Below are 19,925 nucleotides of genomic sequence, written 5' to 3'. Positions count from 1 at the left end.
TGCTCAAACCATTCAAGGCCTTATACACCTCAAGAATATTTGCTGATGCTATCGAGGCACTGTTAGGTGGGTCGGAAAACTGCTAGCTTGGGGGAAGACAAAGACCAATAGATTGACAGTAGCCACTGGCAGAGGTGAAAGAGATTCTTGCACTGCTTCTATTAGAATGAACAGAAGCCTGAAAAACAAGATGCATGATATTTCAGAGACTGCTGGGAGCCATTGCGGTACAAGTAAACACATGGGTTGTGTTAGGGTAGCTAAGAATAGAAACAGGTGCAGGTATACTTGCTTGTACACCAATGCTAGGAGTTTAGTAAGTAAATTTGATGAATTTGAGGTATTGCTCAAAACATCAAAGGCAGATATTGTTGGGATATCAGAGACGTGGTGTCACACAGATATAAGGGATGCAGAACTGGAATTTGGGGAGTACAATGTCTACAGAAAGGATAGACAGGATAGGAAGGGTGAGGGGTTATGCTATTAGTTAAGAAACACATAAAAACCAAGGAAGTGAAGCCAGTCGACATCGCTAGACAGTGCAGTGTTGAGTCAGTTTGGTGTGACATAAGCATTGGGAGATCAAAATTGAGAGTAGGAGTGTGCTATAGGCCTAATGACTCTGATGAGTATAATAAGAAACTGTACAGGGAAATAGAGTGGGCCAGTAAATCAGAGAGTCTTATAATGGGAGATTTTAATTTCCCAGATATTGACTTGAATTTGGGGGCTGGTCACTCACACACTAGCAGGGCTTTTGTCGATTTATTGGATGATTGTTTTCTACATCAGCATGTTTGGGAGGCAACTAGAGGGAGTAATACTCTTGATTTGATTATCAGCAGTGATTCTTCATGCATTAAGAATCTGCAGATAAATGAACCACTAGGTGGCAGCGATCACAGTGTGCTGAAGTGGGATTTACTCAAAGAGGTAACTACCATTAGGGGTAAAGGGAAGGGTTATTGCTTCCGTAAAGGCGACTACGATGGACTGAGACAGTATTTAAATTCTATACAGTGGGACCAACTGATGATGTTACCAACAGCAAATTCAAAATGGGAAGCATTCAAAGAATTAATCTTGGAAGCTACTAGGCTTTACATACCAACTAAGAAATATTGTTCAAGGTTTAGGCCAAAATGGATGTCAGATGAACTAATGAGGCATATGGCAGAGAAGAAAAATGCATGGGATACTTACAAATTAACACATGACACAGAAGCCTATGATAGATACAAGTTGATATGCAACCAAGTTACAAAGGAGGTTAGGCAGGCGAAGGCAGATTACGAGAAATCCTTGGCAAGGGATGCAAAGAAAAACAGCAAAGAGTTCTTTACTTATGTAAACTCTAGAAGGAAGGGGATGAATCAGATTGGTCCACTTGATATTGATGGGTCAACTGTTGATGACCCTGCTCAGGTAACTAACAAACTAAATGAATATTTTGCATCGACTTTCACACATGAGGAGTTATTCAGCAAGGGGAATGCCAGAGGTCTATTCAACTCTAGCAGTAAGCTACAGAATCTTGAAATAACTGGGACTAAAGTGGAGGAGAAACTGTTGAAGAATAAACACAAGAAAGGCACCTGGGGTGGATGGGATCTATCCAGTTATATTAAAGGAGGCAGCAAAGGAAGTAAGCAAACCCTTAGCCATAATTATGAGGGCTTCCTTGGACTCAGGGGAGGTACCCATAGACTGGAAATGTGCAAATGTGACCCCAATTCACAAAGGAGGATCAAAGGCTGACACAAGTAATTATAGACCTGTGAGCTTAACTTCTGTTCCAGGAAAATTAATGGAGGCACTGGTTAAAGAAGCGCTGCAAGATCATTTAGACAAGACTTCAGTTATAGCTCGGACACAGCATGGTTTTGTTAAGGGGAAGTCTTGCCTGACCAATTTGATTGGATATTATGATGCAGTCACAAAAGAACTGGATGCAGGGAATAGCTTTGATATTATATACAGTCGGTCCTCGTATAACACGTGTTTGCATTACACGAATTCGATCATACACGATTTATAAATAGGGGAACGTTATCTTATATAACACGAACCGAATTCGCTTATACACGATTCGCCTTCATGTTTACAAGAAATGGCAGTCGAACGCGGAATCACCCCAACTGAACGCAACACGATAGGACTGAAGAAGATTCTGAAAATGTATTTATGTGTTTTATATCAGTGAAGGGGAAACACATTTCACCATAATAACGTAAAAACCAACACAATTCCAGCTATCGATATAATCGCAAATGCAATTAGATGGAGTTTACTACCAGTTTATAACATGTTCCACTAGCAGAAACGCAACTGGAAATTGTTTTTATTGTTTTATGGTAGTAACCTCCAAAAATGTGCTTTAGTAAAATGCGAGGTGTTAATTAATAGTGTATCTCGGCCTTTACGGTGTTATTTATTCAGTTGCTACACGCGCGCAGCTTTGTTTATGTGTATCAAGCTTGCCTCCTCGTTTTGTAATTGTGCTTTATTCCCTAAAAATTAGTAAAATACTTAAAAGGTGTGAAAAGGAAGCGTCCTGGCTAAGACACTGCAGATTCAGAGAGAAAAAAAAAAAAAGCAATATCGATAAACAGAGGCGGACTGGGTCAAAAATTCTTACCCGGGAAAATTTATAGTGGCCTCATACTACGATTTATGGCCAAAATCACACCGGCCTCCGGCCCACCGTGGTTTCCCACCTAAGGCTTATGGCCAGTCCACTTCTGTCGACAGAGAAAAAATATGAAATTGTGAAACGCTTTGAGCGAAATGAAAGACCATGTGATATTGCACGTGCTACAGACCTAAATGAGGCAACGCCGAGAATTACAAAGAATGCGGAGAAAATAAAAACAACTTTCATAGCGGGAACAACTCAAAGTGTAATTAAAATCCATTAGATTAAGACACAAAGAATTGGAAGAGATGGAACGGCTGTCATCTCTTTGGATAGAAAATCAAACAAAAAGCAAGTTTGCTTACGATAGAAGCAAAAGCATTAGCAGTATTTTATTACGACTTACGTATTATAATTTATACTTACGTATTATAAAATACGTAAGTATTTTATTACGACTATTTTATTTAATATAATAAATTTTTTACGAATAAAATACGTATTTTATTCGTAAAAAATACTTTTTTAGTATTAAAAAATACTAAAAATACTTGATTATAATATAATATTATTTTTATTACGTATTTTAATCGTTATAAAATACGTAAGTATTTTATAACGATTAAAATTACCCGATTATTTATTGTGTTTGGTAATGTTTTGGTTCCAAATGTGTGTTCAATCTTGGGTGGTCGGCACCTAACCCCACTTTTCCCATAGGGCCTGTTGTTTATATTGCACGATTTTGCATTGCACGAGGATTTCTAGGAACGCAACTATCGTGCTATACGAGGACAGACTGTACTTGGATCTTAGAAAGGCTTTTGATACTGTTGCACATGGAAGACTGCTACACAAATTGGAGGCAAATTGCTGCTATGGATAAAGGGGTGGTTGAGAGGGAGAAGACAGAGTGGTAATCAATGGACACTGCTCATCGTGGACTAATGTTGTGATTGGAGTCCCTCAGGGTTCAGTGTTGGGTCCATTGTTTTTTCTGTATTTATAAATGATATTGATGATGGTATATCAAGCTTAATGTCCAAGTTTGCAGACAATACGAAGGTTGGCAGGGTTGTTCAGGACACTAATGACAGTACGCTGCTGCAACAGGATCTAGAAAAGTTGGGCAGATGGGCTAAGAGGTGGCAAATAAAGTTTAACATTGACGAATGTAAAGTACTACATATGGGAAGCAGTAACCCCAGAGTGATATTAACTCTGTGGTACTACACTGACAGTGGAAGAGAACGAAAAGGACCTGGGGGTAATTGTGCAGGCAGATATGAAGTTTTCTGAGCAGTGCAAATGGTCTGCAAGAGTAGTAGCTCATAGTGTCTTGTCAATGATATACAGGAATTTTTCTAGCAGGGATAAGGAGGTGATTATCCCCTTGTATAAGGCAATGGTCACGCCACACCTTGAGTATTGTATACAGGTCTGGAGGCCACATTTTAAGAAGAATGTAGAGCTGTTGGAACGAGTACAGAGAAGGGCAACAAGATTAGTGAATGGAACAAAGGGTTGCTCTTACAAAGAAAGGCTTAAATTTTGCAAATATCTGGAGACAAGGCACCAGCGAGGTGATCTGATTGAGGTGTATAAAGTCTTGAATAGTTTGAGCACGCTCAATGCTGATGGGATTCTTCCAGGATAGATGTGCGGAAGTTTGCCTTTAGCCAGCGGGTAGTTGGTTGGTGGAACAGACTTCCATCCTTTGTTGTGGAAGTTGATAGCCTAAATAAATTTAAGGCTGAGCTGGACAGGTATTTGGAACAAATGGAGGGGTGAAATGGGAGCGGTTTTTTTTTTTTTTTTTTTTTTTGGCTGATGCTGCATAAGCTTGCTTTCTTGCATCATATGCCTCTACTAATGCTAAAATCCTTCTTCAGGATTAATGGCAATCTACTAGCTTTTTTTCACTGCTTTATTGAGGAATAGAAGCATCTATCTCACAATGAACAAGTCTCACTTTACCTGGAAGATCACTGCAGGAGTTCAACAAGATGAGTCCTTCCTGGGCTCCTATTCTCAGCCATTCTTATTCCTTTTACGTGCCCTGTCACAATTCTTTAATATATGCAGATGATATGAAGTTGCTTGCCTTAATTCCACCATCAGCAAACCAAACTTCTTCAATCACAGAGAGCTTGACTGCTCTTTCAACTTATTTGCAAATTTTTGACCTTCAAAATCTGTAATAATGATTTATCCATTCAAACAGTGACTAACAGTAATTCAACCATCAGTTTGTGGCACTCTCATCCTAGTCGATACCAACCATAAGGACCTGTATCTATTTTGATCAGAAGCTGGGATTTGATGCACACACAGAACACCTCCAGAAGTAATTTATCACTTTACGCTGGAGAGGCAAAACAACACTTACTCCATGCCAATGATACTGCAACCACTACCAGATATCTAAAAACCACTGATTATCGGTTATTTTATATGCTACTGAAATTTGGGTATATGCCACACTCCTCATTTCAAAAACTGGTGTTTGCATATGAATACCATACTGGACTCTGAAATGAGCCAAAAATACATTGGCGGCCCCTCAATGGGAATGTAGCCAGGCTTCCAAAGTTAACTGCCATCAGATTAGCATTAGCAGAGGTATATGATGCAAGAAAGCAAGCTTATACAGCATAAGCAAAAAAAAAAAAAAAAAAATCCCATTTCACACATCCATTTGCTCTAAACGTTTGTCCAGTTCTTCCTTGAATTTATCTAAGCTATCAACTTTAAGACAGAGAGTGGGGAGAAGACAGAGAGTGGTAATCAATGGACACTGTTCGTCGTGGACTAATGTTATTAGTGGAGTCCCTCAGGGCTCAGTGTTGGGTCCATTATTGTTTTCTGTATTTATAAATGATATTGATGATGGTATATCAAGCTTAATGTCCAAGTTTGCAGACGATACAAAGGTTGGCAGGGTTGTCAAGGACACTACTGACACTATGCTGCTGCAACAGGATCTGGAAAGGTTGAGCAGATGGGCTGAGAGGTGGCAAATGAAGTTTAACATTGACAAATATAAAGTACTACACATGGGAAACAGGAACCCCAGAGCAACGAATCAACTCTGTGGTATTACACTGACAGTGGTAGAGAATGAAAGGGACTTGGGGGTGGTTGTGCAGGCAGATATGAAGTTCTCTGAGCAGTGCAGACGGGCTGCAAGAGTAGCTCATGGAGTATTGTCAATGATATACAGGAATTTTTCCAGCAGGGATAAGGAGGTGATTATTCCCTTGTATAAGGCAATGGTCAGGCCACACCTAGAGTACTGTATACAGGTCTGGAGGCCTCATTTCAAGAAGGATGTAGAGCTGCTGGAACGAGTACAGAGAAGGGCAACAAGATTAGTGAATGGAACAAAGGGGTGCTCTTACGACGAAAGGCTTAAGTTTTGCAAATTACAGTGTCTGGAGACTAGGCACCAGCGAGGTGATCTGATAGAGGTGTATAAAGCCTTGAATGGTTTGAGCATGCTCAATGCTGATGGGATTCTTCCTCTAGCTCAGAATAATCACCTGAGAGGGCATAAATTCAAATTGAGGAAAGACAGATGTAGGATAGACGTGCGGAAATTTGCCTTTAGCCAGCGGGTGGTTGGTTGGTGGAACAGACTTCCATCCCTTGTAGTGGAGGTTGATAGCTTAAATAAGTTTAAGGCTCAGCTGGACAGGTATTTTGAACAAACAGAGGGGTGAAGTGGAAGTGGGTTTTTTTTTTTTTTTTTGGCTGATGCTGCATAAGCTTGCTTTCTTGCATCAAATGCCTCTACTAATGTTAATGCTAATTGATCGCCTCACAGGTGCCTAGTCTCCAGAAGCTGCAATTTGCAGAACTGAAGCCTTTCTTCATAAGACCACCCTTTGTCTCTGTACTCGTTCTAGCAACTCTGCATCCTTCCTAAAATGAGGCTTACAGACCTGTACGCACTACTCAAGGTGTGGCCTGACCATTGCCCTATACAAGAGGATAATCACCTCCTTATCCCTGCTCGAAAAATTTCTGTATATCATTGACAAGACCCCTTGATATACTCTGGCAGCCTGTCTGCACTGCTGAGAAAACTTCATATCTGACTGCACAATTTCTCCCAGTTCTCTTTCATTCTCCACTACCCTGAGTGTAACACCACATAGTTAGTACATTTCTCTGAGGTTACTTCTACCCATATGCAATACTTTGCATTTGTCAATGTTAAACTTCCGCTGCCACTTCTCAGCCCATCTTCCCAACTTTTCCAGATCCTGTTGTAGCAGCATACTGTCATTACTGTTATTAACAACCCTGCTGACCTTTGTATCATCTGCAGACTTTGATATTAAGCTTGATATACCTTCATCAATGTCATTGATATATACAAAACAATGGGCCCAACACCGAAACCTGAGGGACACCACTAATGACATTAGTCCACGTAGAGCAGTACCCACTGGACACCACTCTGTCTTCTCCCACTCCACCATCCTTTTATCCATTGTAGCAACTTGCCCTTAATGCCATACTGCTCCAATTTGAACAGTAGTCTTCCACATGCAACAGTATCAAAAGCTTTTTTGAAATCCAAGTATATGATATCAAAATTATTTTTTGCATCCAGTTCGTTTGTGAACACATTATAGTATCCAATCAAATTGGTCAGACAAGACAAACACATGCTCTGTCTGAATTCTTACTGCTGTCTTGTCTAGATGATCCTTCAATGCTTCTTTAATCAGTGACTCCATTATTTTCCCTGAAACAGAAATCAAACTAACAAACAGGTCTGAGTAAAATTTCTCGTGTCACCCTTTGAAATCCCCCCTTTGTGAATTGTAAATACATTTGCACATCTCCAGTCTGTGAGAACTTCCCCCAAGTCCAAAGATGCTCTCATAATTATAGCTAAGGGTTTGCTTACTTCCTTTGTTGCCTCCTTTAATATAACTGGATAGATCCCATCCACCCGAGGTGCCTTTCTTATGTTTAATTTCAACAATTTCTCCTCCACTTTGCTCTCAGTTATTACAAAATCATTTAACTCCCTGTTAGAGTTTGATGAACATCTTTTCCTCTCCTCCTTGAATAACTCCTCGTGTGAATGTAGATGCAAAATGGTCATTTAGTTCAGCAGCTATCTGAGAATGATCATCTACAGTCAAACCATTGATATCAAGTGGACCAATCGGTTCATCCCCTTCCTTTCAGAGTTTATATAAGTAAAGAAGTCTTTGCATCCTTTGCCAAAGATTTTTCATAATCTGCCTTTGCTTGCCTAACCTCCTTCGTGACTTGATTACTGACTAGTTTGTATCTACCATAGGCTTCTGTGTCACCTGATAATTTGTGTAGCCTGTGCATTTTCTTCTCTACGACGAGTCTCATTAGTTCATCTGACATCCATTTGGGCCTGAACCTAGAGCAGTATTTCTTAGTTGGAACAAAAAGCCTAGTAACTTCCAAAATTACTTCCTTGAATGCTTCCCATTTAGAATTTGCTGTTGATAACATCATTAGTTGGTTCCACTGTACAGAACCTAAAAAATCTCTGAGACCACTGTAGTCAGTCGCCTTTACGAAAGCAAAAACCCTTCTCTTTACCCCTGATGGTACTTACATCTTTAAGTAAATCCCACATCAGTACACTGTAATCACTGCCACGTAGTGGTTCCTTTATCTGTAAATTCTTAATTTACAGATAAAGGAACCCTCTTTTAGCCTCCATAACATGCTGCTGTAGAAAACAATCATCCAATAAATCCACAAAAGCCTTGCTAAAGTGCAAGTGAGCAATTTACAAGTTCCAGATTATATCTGGGAAGTTAAAATTCCCCATTATAAGACACTGATTTACTGGCCCACTCTATTTCTCTGTATAATTGTTCATTGTGCTCGTCAGAGTCTTAGGCCTATAACACACACCTACCCTCATTTTTGCTTTCCCAGTGCTTATGTCACTCCAAGCTGACTCAACATTGCACTGTCCATCTATGTCAACTGGATGCACTTCCTTAGATTTTGTGTGTTTCTTAACTAACAGCATAACCCCTCCTCCCTTCCTATTCTGTCTGTCCTTTCTGTACACATTGTACTAAAAAAAAATTTAAACCATCTTTATTGACCTCTGTGATAATTTTGGTCCACAGCTAAGGTAATTGTATGCTAATAATCATGCATATCTCAAAATACCTTCAGTTGTTAATGGCTTCAGAGAAAATGGTACGTGTAATATTGTGTACTGTAAATCCACACCATACAGTAATCTTTAATAGCCAGAGTGAATCTCAACATGCACAAGTTTTTTTAACTCAAATTCATCAATTTGTGCTTGTCGCAGATACATCAAGATGAAAGTGCACTTATTTGTCCGTTGGATATTAAATCATCCACTGGGCAAAATCTATAACTCTGATAGTCTTGTAATTACAATCAGTGCCTATTGATTTTATGGAAACTGGTCTTTATGTCTTTAAGGCTTTACGTACTGAGCTCTAGGAAATGCCAGTCACAGGATCACATCAGTTCATTGCAAGACAATTCTTTATATGATAGTTCAGTACATGGCAGTTTGGTGTCTGAGACAATTTGGTGAATTACATTTCACTGTTTGTGACAATTTTGTGAAAGACAATTGACGATTAAGGCTATGACAATTCATTGAGTAAAATGATTCTGTGACTTCTTTGGGAGAATTCAGTGTATGACTAAGCAAGACCGAAAATTAAACTTTTAACATGCTGCTCTGTAAATGGTGAATTTAGTGATACCATTCTTGATATTTTCTATTTTTGTTGGAGCACACTATCCACTTTTGTTTTTTAATGCACATTCTACTTTTTTTAGATCTTATTTAAAAAAAGTGCCATGGACAGGTTACAGATTGAGATAAAAGGGAACCTTGTTCATACTTTGCTTTCACTAAAAAAATGGTTTACTTTTTTAGGAAATAAAGTATTGTGGATAAAATAATTTGCAGTAAAATAATTTATTGTGGGAAGAGTTGATCCAGAAACCAAAAGTAGAGATCATTAATCGATGCTGGCTGTGTAATACGCATCTTCTGGCATTCGGTTTGCAACTTCCGCTATAGTTTTTATTGAAGGAGTTAGTAGTCCAATACTGTAGATGAGTTAATGGTAGGCATGTAAGCTACCCTGGAGATTGTGTAGAGCTCTGAATCCCATATATGGAAAACTGCTCTGGCCCAGTGAGCATTTTTCACCAAGGCCCATGGTGGTTCTCGATACTTCTAACTAAGGCAGGGGTTCTTAACCTTTTTACGATTACAGACCCCTAATGTCCCCATACCCCCTTCGCCAGATTGTCGAAATCATCACCACCAGTCCAATGAGGTACCAGTATGACTTCAAAAGATGTCAATAGCTTCGTTTTACTTTACATATGGATAGCTAGGAACATAACAGCTGAAAGAAAATTATAAGGATTTTATCATATTTATTTATATAAAAATGGCAAATCACAAATACACAAGCTAGCTACAACTAGTGAGTTTTTGTGCAATTGAAACATGGAATTGAGGTACAGTTACCGACAATGTTACTCGCATGTTATCTAACACATCAAGTCAGTTTCTCCACTTTGATTTCAGGTTCAGTAATGCAGAGAATCCTGTTTCACAGAGATAAGTAGCCGTGAAGGGAACCAAAACATTCATTGCCCTCATCGGCATGCTAGGGTAAGCTGCGATCTGCTCGCATCAAAACTTCTTGATTAGACCTGGATTCGAGCCCGTGACCACCAAATATAGAGGATGCGGAAAGGTCAGGGAATGACCACTGCCTATCCTCGGAGCAATATGGCCTTAGTTGCTAATGCTCCTAAAAACCAAATAACAACAACAACAAAACTGCTTCATGTCCAGCCCAGCCATTTCGAAATTAGCTTTCCTTCTTGGGTCTTCTTGGAAATCAATGAGATCATCCTTTGCTGAATCATTGTCACTCATCGTAGATACATCAAACGAAAAAGGGTTCATGATCCAAACAGATTCCATGCTAAGATCATTAATATCTGAGAAGTAACCCTCAAATTTTGTACTTAGGACTTCCAAATGGTGGTGCCTCCGTAGCCAGGTGAGAAGGAGCAGTAGTGATTAGACACACTTCTTGATTAGACCGAGGTTCGAGCCCGTCACCACCAAATATGGAGGATGTGGAAAGGTCAGGGAATGACCACTGCATATTCCCGGAGCAATATGGCCTTAGTTGCTAATGCTCCTAAAAACCAAATAATAACAACAACAACAATTCCAAATGGTACTTGACTTCTTGAAATATTTTCGCAGGCAGTGTTTTACCATCTCCACTAAGGATATCATCAAGGATTGGAAAGTTTACCAGGTTTCTGCTTTCAACATGGCAACTACAAATAGTTAATTTCCTTGTAAATGCCACAAGCATTCCCCTGGCTTGAATAATATCCGCATAACCCCTTTAAATCCCTTCCCTGCATCGACATGTTCAAATCAATGAGACTGAAAATATCAGCCGAATATCCCAGGCTAGCAATAAAATGTTCATCTTCAAAATGATTTGCAAGAGAGGATTGTTGATGCTTGAGGAATTTAAAATTTTCATTCCGAAGTTCCATTACACGTGCGAAAACAGTCACAGCTTAACCAACATACCTTTGTGTGATACAGTAAAACACTATGTTGTGCGCCAGTCTCATCACAGAATGTTTGAAATAACCAATGATTTAATGCACGTCCACGAATAAAGTTGACTGTTTACACAACTATTCCCATCATTTCTTTAAGTTTCTTTGGAAATGTTTCGGACTCCAAAACTTGGCGATGTAGAACACAGTGTGTGATCAACACATGTGGAGCCTTTTCCTTGACCAGAGTTCTTACCAATCATGGCAGGAGCTCCATCCGTACAAATAGACACAATCAAATCTCATGCTAACTCGTGGCAATTATAGAACAATTGAATCAACTTGAAGACATCAGCTGCTTTGGTTGTTGTTTCTAGTCGATCATACAATAAAAACTCTTCCTTGATATTCTTTACATGAACATAGCATACAAATACAAGCAATTGACTGTGGTTCGAAATGTCAGTTGATTCATCAAGCTGCATGCTGATTTTCGCAGGACTGTTTTTAATCTCACTGACAACTTGGGTTATTATGTCCTCACTCATGTCTTTAATTCTTTGGCATACAGTGTCATTGGACAAGGACAGCTGACCCAATCGCTTCAGGCCCCAGGTGCCAAGCGTATTTCGAGGCCAAGCGATATTTGTGAGATTCATAAAGTGCTCTTCAAAGGCAATTAAAGTTGTTTTTTAGTTCGTACATTTCTCTAAAGCCTTATTTTTTAAAACCGTTCTACACTTGAAAAGCCACAAGTTAGAACACAGAAAGAAAAGCCACCTTTCTTTTTTATCCATATTTCTAGATCACTAACCAACTAACACTTTAACCGCTTGGCCTCCTAGCGGCACTGCTCCTGCCTCCCCGTGGCGGGGCCGGAAATCTTGGCAAGTAAGTCCACTTGCCAAGGGCTAAAAGGAGCAAACATGGCTAACACAGACCATCAGGATATTGAGAACGATAATCCAAAGAGACAAAAGACTGATCGGGTGGAGCAACCTTGCCCATCGTTCTTAATCATCCACTCTCTTACTAGTCAGCCCATGAATAAACTGTCTCCGTTTGTCATACAAAAACATCTGGAGGGTATTGCAGGATCTCCCAAGACGGTGAAGAGACTGCAATCAGGAGACTTACTTGTAGAAACCACCAACCACAGATAGCTATTACAACTTACAAGCTTTGCTGGCATTCCAGTTAAAATATCTCCACACACAACCCTAAATTCATCTAAGGGTGTGATATCCAGTTGGGACTTATTGAATGTCACCGAGGAAGAAATAACCCAAGAGCTGCAGGGACAACATGTAATTGAAGCAAGACGAATAATGGTTAAAAAAGATAATCAACTTACCCCTACAAGAAATATTATTCTCACCTTCGATACACCCAACTTACCCTCCTCTGTAAAAGCAGGTTATTTACTTTGCCGCATCCGCCCTTACATACCAAACCCTTTAAGGTGTTACAAATGCCAAAAAGTATGGCCACTCACAAACTGTATGCAGAGGAGTTCCTGTCTGCCCTAATTGTGGATCCTCAGATCATATACAAAGTAACTGTACAGAAACAAAAATGACCTGCCCAAATTGCAAAGGTGACCATCCTGCATATTCAAAGACATGTGAAAAGTGGAAAACCGAGAAAAAAATAGTAAAATACAAGGTTGAGAACAAAGTAAGTTACCCAGAAGCGAAAAAATTAGTTGCTCCTTCTATAACCAAAAATATGACCTATGCCAATGCTGTAAAAAAATATCAAACAGTCTGCACTCAAACTGATGTAACAGTTCCCACTAACAAATAAATTTCTGATTGGGCTAGAAATGTTCTTTCTAAGCAACAATCCAAGTTCTCTGACCAGGCAAATAATACTCCTCTGACAATACCAGCGTCATCTCCTACTCCAGTCATAGATACCATATCTCATAGTTCAAACGCAAATGTAGTAAAAAATATTCAGGACCTCACCATGGACACAGATGGCACATCCATACAGGAAGATCTCCTTCTAGAAATCCATGCAGAAGAAGAAATGGACACAGGTCGGCCAGTTTTCTCCAAAAAAGATAAATCTAAATTAGAACGTCATAAGCCAGTAACCTTCAAAAAGCAGTCAGATACATCTCCATCAATTAAACACAAATAATGCCTTGTATTTTACAATGGAATTGCAGAGGCTTTCGTTGCAACACAGATGATATCCATGATCTAATTAACCGATATTCTCCAGTTGCCCTTTGTCTTCAGGAAACTTACCTAACCTCGCAAGTTTCTCCTTCAGTAAAGAACTATTGTCTTTATCGAAGAGATCGTAATACAGCAAATGCTGCCCATGGTGGTGTAGCAATCTTGATAAATTCAAAGATCCCAACTAAACATATTCCACTTCAAGCTGAAATAGAAGCTGTTGCTGTTCATATAACTCTCCATATTTCAATAACACTTGTCTCAATATATCTACCACCAAGCCATACTTACTGTTTAAAAGATCTTGAAGATCTCTTCATACAGAAACCTCCACCTCTCTGTATATTAGGGGATTTTAATGGGCACCACCCCTTATGGGGCGATCCTAAACTAGACACACGTGGTCGACTCATTGAAAGCTTTCTAGAGTCACAAAACCTCACCTTACTCAATACTGGTGCGCACACTCACATACAACTCCCAACTGGACACACCTCAGCAATAGCTCTCTCAATTTGTTCTCCAATTCTCTTTCCAACCATAGAGTGGTACATTTTAAATGATCCTATGGGCAGTGACCACCTTCCAATCATATGCAACTTTTTAATATCACAGACTCCTTCAAACAAACTCCGCAGGAAATGGAAATTTGTTTGTGCAAACTGGGAAAAATTTCGGTCATCAATCTCTTTTGATAGGGAAAAAATCCAGCTCCAGAATATTGATAATGTAACAGATTACATCATGTCACATCTCCTAAAAGTTGCCAAGACACAAATACCATTATCAAATCCCCCTGGTCGCAAACACTATAATTACTCGTGGAATGAGGAATGCACAAGAGCAAAGAAAGCAAAAATTAAAGCCTGGAATTTATTTAGGCGATATCCAATCACAACCAATCTCATTAATTATAAGAAGCTAAGAGCAAAAGCACGATTTCTGTACAAAGGCAAGCCAAGAAAGAATCCTGGACCCGTTTTGCATCGACCTTTAACAGAAACACTGATCCGAAAACTATATGGAAAAAAATTAGACAGTTATCTGGTAAGTTTCCTACTATACCTTCTCCAATCCTCTCCTGGAAAGGGCAAGATCTATCCAGTCCCTTAGATATTGCTAATGCTTTGGGCAATACGTTTGCTGAAATCTCAGCAGCATCAGCCTATTCTACATCTTTCAAACGAATTAAAACCACCAAAGAAAAGCATGCTATTAACTTTCAAACTGCCCGCCTTCTTTCATATAACAAACCTCTGCAATACTCTGAACTTTTGCATGCTATTAGAACAGCCCACAATGGTGCTGCTGGGCCAGATGGGATTTATTATGTGATGCTACAACATCTTGATGACAAAGCTTTGCGCTTGCTGCTGGTTTTTTACAATCGTATTTTTTTAGAAAATGTTTTTCCAGCTTCCTGGCATCACTCTACTGTTTTGGCATTTCTAAAGCCTGGGAAAGATCCAACCAACCCCTATAGCTGTAGACCGATATCTCTCTCAAGCTGCCTCAGCAAAATCCTAGAAAAGATTGTCCACAGAAGACTCGTCAGGATCATTGAGTCAGAACATCTAATGAGCCATAGTCAATATGGCTTTCGTAAAAATAGGTCGTGCTTAGACCTTATGGTCAAGGCTGAATTCGCCATTCGAAATGCCTTTGTTAAACGTGAACATCTTGTAATGATTTCAATAGACATAGAGAAGGCTTTTGACACCACCTGGCGGCATGGCATACTTAGTGATCTTTACTCCCTTGGACTGCGGGGAAACCTTCCTATATTTGTTCAAAATTTCCTACATACTAGATCGTTTCAAGTTCAGTACCAACATGCCCTTTCTGCAACGTTCATGCAGGAAGAAGATGTTCCACAAGGTTCTGTACTGAGTGCCACTCTGTTTGCTCTTAGAATAGATTCCATTACAAGACAGCTTCCAAATACAGTCGAGACTTATCTTTATGCAGATGACCTTTCCATCTCCTGCCATTCCCAAAATATGATGTCTATTGAACGGCAGCTGCAGATATCACTTAATAAAATACAACAGTGGTCTAGCCTCAATGGCTATCGGCTCTCGCAGCAGAAAACAGTTGCTATCCATTTTTGTAGGCAGCGCAAACTTCATCCGGATCCCGAACTTCAAATTTATAATGTCTCCATCCCGATCACTAATAACATCAGATTTCTAGGATTAATCCTTGACAACAAGTTAAATTTTATAGACCATATTAAAAATGTACTTACTTCCTGTCTAAAAAAGTTAAACATACTGAAAGCTTTATCCGCCCAAACATGGGGTGCAGATCGTATTTCTCTGCTTCAGTTATACAGGCCATTAATCAGATCCCGCCTTGGTTATGGAGCTCCCATCTATGATTCTGCCAGATTGAGCGCATTACACTGGCTTGATCCCATTCAACACAGTGCTTTGAGGATTGCACTCGGTGCTTTTAGAACGTCGCCCACACATAGTCTCTATATTGATGCTCACGAGCCCCCACTATCGTTACGCAGAAAAACACTGTTACTAAAGTATGCAGTTAAGATACAGAGTTGTGCCTTGCATCCCATTCAGTCATACTTGTTCAATCCACCATTAGAAAACCTCTTCAGAAATAAACCTAGCATAATAAAGCCAGCTGGTCTTCGCCTGCTTGAACTGATGGAAGTTTGGAATCTTTCCGTTCATTCCGTACAACAGGTAGCAACCTGCTGTCAGCCACCATGGGCTTCTCTTCCTCTGGTGACTTGTGACACTTATCTCTGCCAATGGGGGAAAGGGCATTCTACAAACATCTAATATCATACAACTTCATGCAGTTCACACTCAAAGATATAGATTTTACCCCAATTTATACAGATGGCTCTAAATCTAATTCAAACGTTGGAGCAGCGGCAGTGTTTCCAAATACCGTTATTTCAGTATCCCTTCCATCTGAATTCAGTATCTTTTCAGCTGAAATATATGCAATTAAACTGGCCTTACAAAATCTCTGCGCTGATCAATCTTTAAAATCTGTTATTTACACCGATTCGCTTAGTTCAATCATGGCTTTATGTAATTTCTCAGATAAAGTTCACCCTGTTATAGACGAAATATGAAGCATGTTACTAAAAATTGAAGAACGCCATCAACAGGTCATCTTCTGTTGGATTCCTGCACATTCTGGTATTTTGGGCAATGAACTGGCTGATAAAGCTGCAAAAAATCCAACTAGCTTAGACTTAACTAATATCCCTGTTCCGCCATCAGACTTCGCACTAACTATTCAAGCTGCCTGTTTGTCAGAACGGACAACAATCTGGCACTCTCAAACAAATAATAAACTTTCAATTTAAACATGATCCGAAAATTTGGCGCTCCAGTATCCGTACATCAAGACGAGAAGAAGTAGTCCTATCAAGGGCAAGAATAGGTCATACTTCTAACCCATCTTTATTTACTTAGAGGAGAAGATCCACCACAGTGTCCGCATTGTTCTGTAAATCTGACTGTTAAACACATACTCATTGACTGCACCTACTATAGACAAGACAACATCAACCCTGCTATCACTGGTAAATCTTGATAAACCAATAACTTGAGAGAATCTCACTGGTGACAAGGCAAATATTTATGAATTTTTCAGCTTTCTGAAGCAGATTGGACTTTTTAATCTTTTCTGAATTTATGAATTTTTTTCATTTTCCTATATAAAAAAAATGAATAGGCGCATTATAGCCATAGTAGCTTATGTGCCTTTAAACTCCCATAACAACAACAACAACAACAACAACCAATCGCTTCACAGCATCCTCTCTCAGCACAATTTTAGCCATCTCCAGCACACAGGGCTTCTTTTCTTTGGAAATCATGTAGAAAACTTTGTAGGAGGCTTCCAGAAGAGGTTTCCGAAAGGAGCAAACCCATGATGAAAGTGTTCCTTTCTGATCATAATGAATTCTTTTCAACTTAAAAGTATCAGTCAAGGTTCCAACATGATTACTGTGCTTGGTTTTGAGATGTTCTCTCAATCCTGATGGCTTCAAATTTCCATTGCTCATTACCAAATTGCAAACCATACATTGGGATCTTTCAGTTCCATTTTGTTCTGTCACACAGGTGAAGCCAAAACCAACATATTCACATTCCACTTCCATTTTTTGACAGACGACATTTCGCAACATTCTGCAAAAAAACAATAAAAAAAATTAAAATGCAAATTTAAATTTCAAATGAAAAAAAAAGTGTGAAGTAACAGTATCAGAAAAATGTTATTTCGAAATAGACACCCACTTGTAACAAAAATAAAGGTGTATGTAAGGGCTGAAGAGAGGGAGCAATCTAACTCAGACCACACCAACATATCAACTGGCATACTGGGAAGTGGGAAGATGTCCATGCTGAGTGATCTGATCGCTGATTGGTTAGCGGCCAATTGCATATATTGTATCATTTGTTTGCTTTCTTTTTGCTTCATAAAAAACCCGAGTTACCAGGTGGGTAATGGAACCAAGCATCCACCCATAAAAGTTCCTCCAACTCTCACAAATCTATGCTGCTAGAATAGAGCAGGCTTCAGAGTTCTATGTAAAAAGAAAAAGGAAGCTACCTTCATTAACTTTCGTCTTCTATGTAAATGAGTTTCTTCTGGCTTTGCAACCGTCGTCCAGTCTATGTTACTAAAATAGTATGTCTTCAACAACTTTTACAGTGATAATCTTCATTTCTAATTCTTTCACGTGGTTTTTGCACCCATAATTTTATTCTAGCTTCCCAACTCTCAACCAATTCATGCTCTTGGGAACGCATAGGATTCAACTGTAAGTAGGGTTTTTTAAAAAAATGAATAAATAATCTCATCTGGATTAAAGGTGTTACAATATGCTGAAATAGCATATACTTACTATCCAGCCTGCTTGTGAAGAAGAAGAGCAGAACGATTCCTTTAATACAAAATAAATGGATAAAAAATAATTTTCTTTTTTTCTTTTTTATAAATTTCTGCATTCCTCCTTTTTAAGTTGCCAAAATTTCTCTTGTTTCCCTTGTTTTGCATCACCAAAGCAAAAAAAAACCTTTTGCTTTGTTGATTTTCTACATTTCTTATTTCTGTGTGATACACCAAATTGTCTTGTGTATTGAACTATCATGCAACGAATTGATGTAGACCCACCAGTCACACAAAATGTATGCCAAGCATTAGGTAATCTCAACAAATACACATTGAGTAAACCCTTAATTCGAGAGTTATCCTTTTTATAATGAAGGCAAAAGTCAATTTTGTTACTGGATTGAATAAATTGCTTAACCCTGGTACTCAAATTTTGAACTAATTTTTTATTGTTTAAAAAAATCCCTTATATACTTACATATAATTATGTAATATAATTATATGTAAGTATATAATTACCTTATATAATTACAATACAAAAAAAAAGCAAAAAAAACCAGTTATATTCATCACGTGTTATTAATTTGTAGGCCTTATATTTTCAATATAAAATAACTGTTTTTATTTATGTCAGCTGAAAAGGAAAAAGTAGCATGTAAACATTTTGTTTGTTCATTAAAATTTTCAAAAAAATGTTTCACTAAATGTAATGGAAGGACAAAATGTTCATTATAAGTGCTTTTTTTTTTCCCCCAGTTAACTTAGTTATTTTTTTTTCCTTTTCTGCCTTCAATAGCTTCAATCACTTGGTCTGCCAAATAGAATTGAAGACATGTGGCAAGTATGTGGTAGCCGCAAAGAATGTGCCTATACCTGGGATATGACACGCAATGATAATTTATTGTGGAATCAACAGTTCAAACCACGTTGTCGATTTGATCGTGTATATTGCCGTAGTTCATCACCTTCAAAAGTGATACCAGAATATTTTGGATTGATTGGATTAGAAAGACTTATTCCACATCGATGTTTCCCAAGTGATCACTGGGGTATATTGTGCTCTTTTAAGCTGAATGTCTAGATTTTCTTTAAATTTCCTGTTAACTTCTTATTATTGAATATTTGACCATTCAGATGTAGATTCCAAGTTGGTTTCTTCCGCAGACAAAAATTCTGTTTTATTCAATGCCCACAGTAAAGGTATACAAAATATAAATATGTAAATGTGAATAAAATTGAGTAAAGAATTTCTTGTTCATATATTGTAATATTGCCTTAAATTTATTTGAAGAAAATTTTTTACCATAAACATAATTTACATTTATTTATATTTCACTTTTCTTTCAAACAAACCAAAACCACCAATATAATGTAAATACGAGGCATAGCAATAAAGTTCCCACACTGGTGCTGTTAGTCATGTTCGATGAGTTTGAAAATAAACGGAAGTGGAATATTGTAGTTTAAACTTCCTCCAACAGATAGAGGTATGGAGATTGTCCAGTAGTGTGACGGGTAACAAGTAACAACCAGTTTTATTGGTAGCATTAATGGTCCATGTCACAATTTTGCAATGGAGCAACAAACGAATATCAAATTTT

The 19,925-nt window shown here is 38.5% G+C and overlaps 1 protein-coding gene across 1 annotated transcript in view; it reads left to right on the top strand.

Moving 5' to 3' along the window:
* LOC150077215 (tyrosyl-DNA phosphodiesterase 2-like) overlaps nucleotides 1–19,511 on the top strand; it is a 115,331-nt gene extending 95,820 nt beyond the window's left edge. The window contains exon 6 of the mRNA XM_090386908.1: nucleotides 19,121–19,511. Within this exon, the coding sequence (XP_090243034.1) occupies nucleotides 19,121–19,405 (285 nt within the window). The 3' untranslated portion in view covers nucleotides 19,406–19,511. The remainder of the gene's footprint in view (nucleotides 1–19,120) is intronic.
* Nucleotides 19,512–19,925: the final 414 nt, after the last annotated feature.

This window comes from Mastigoproctus giganteus, chromosome 12 (genome assembly GCF_048544385.1).
Source record: "Mastigoproctus giganteus isolate SK-2022 chromosome 12, ASM4854438v1, whole genome shotgun sequence".
Taxonomy (NCBI): domain Eukaryota; kingdom Metazoa; phylum Arthropoda; class Arachnida; order Uropygi; family Thelyphonidae; genus Mastigoproctus; species Mastigoproctus giganteus.
The sequence above is the reverse complement of the archived record's forward strand: the minus strand, read 5'-3'. Positions and strand labels throughout refer to the sequence as shown.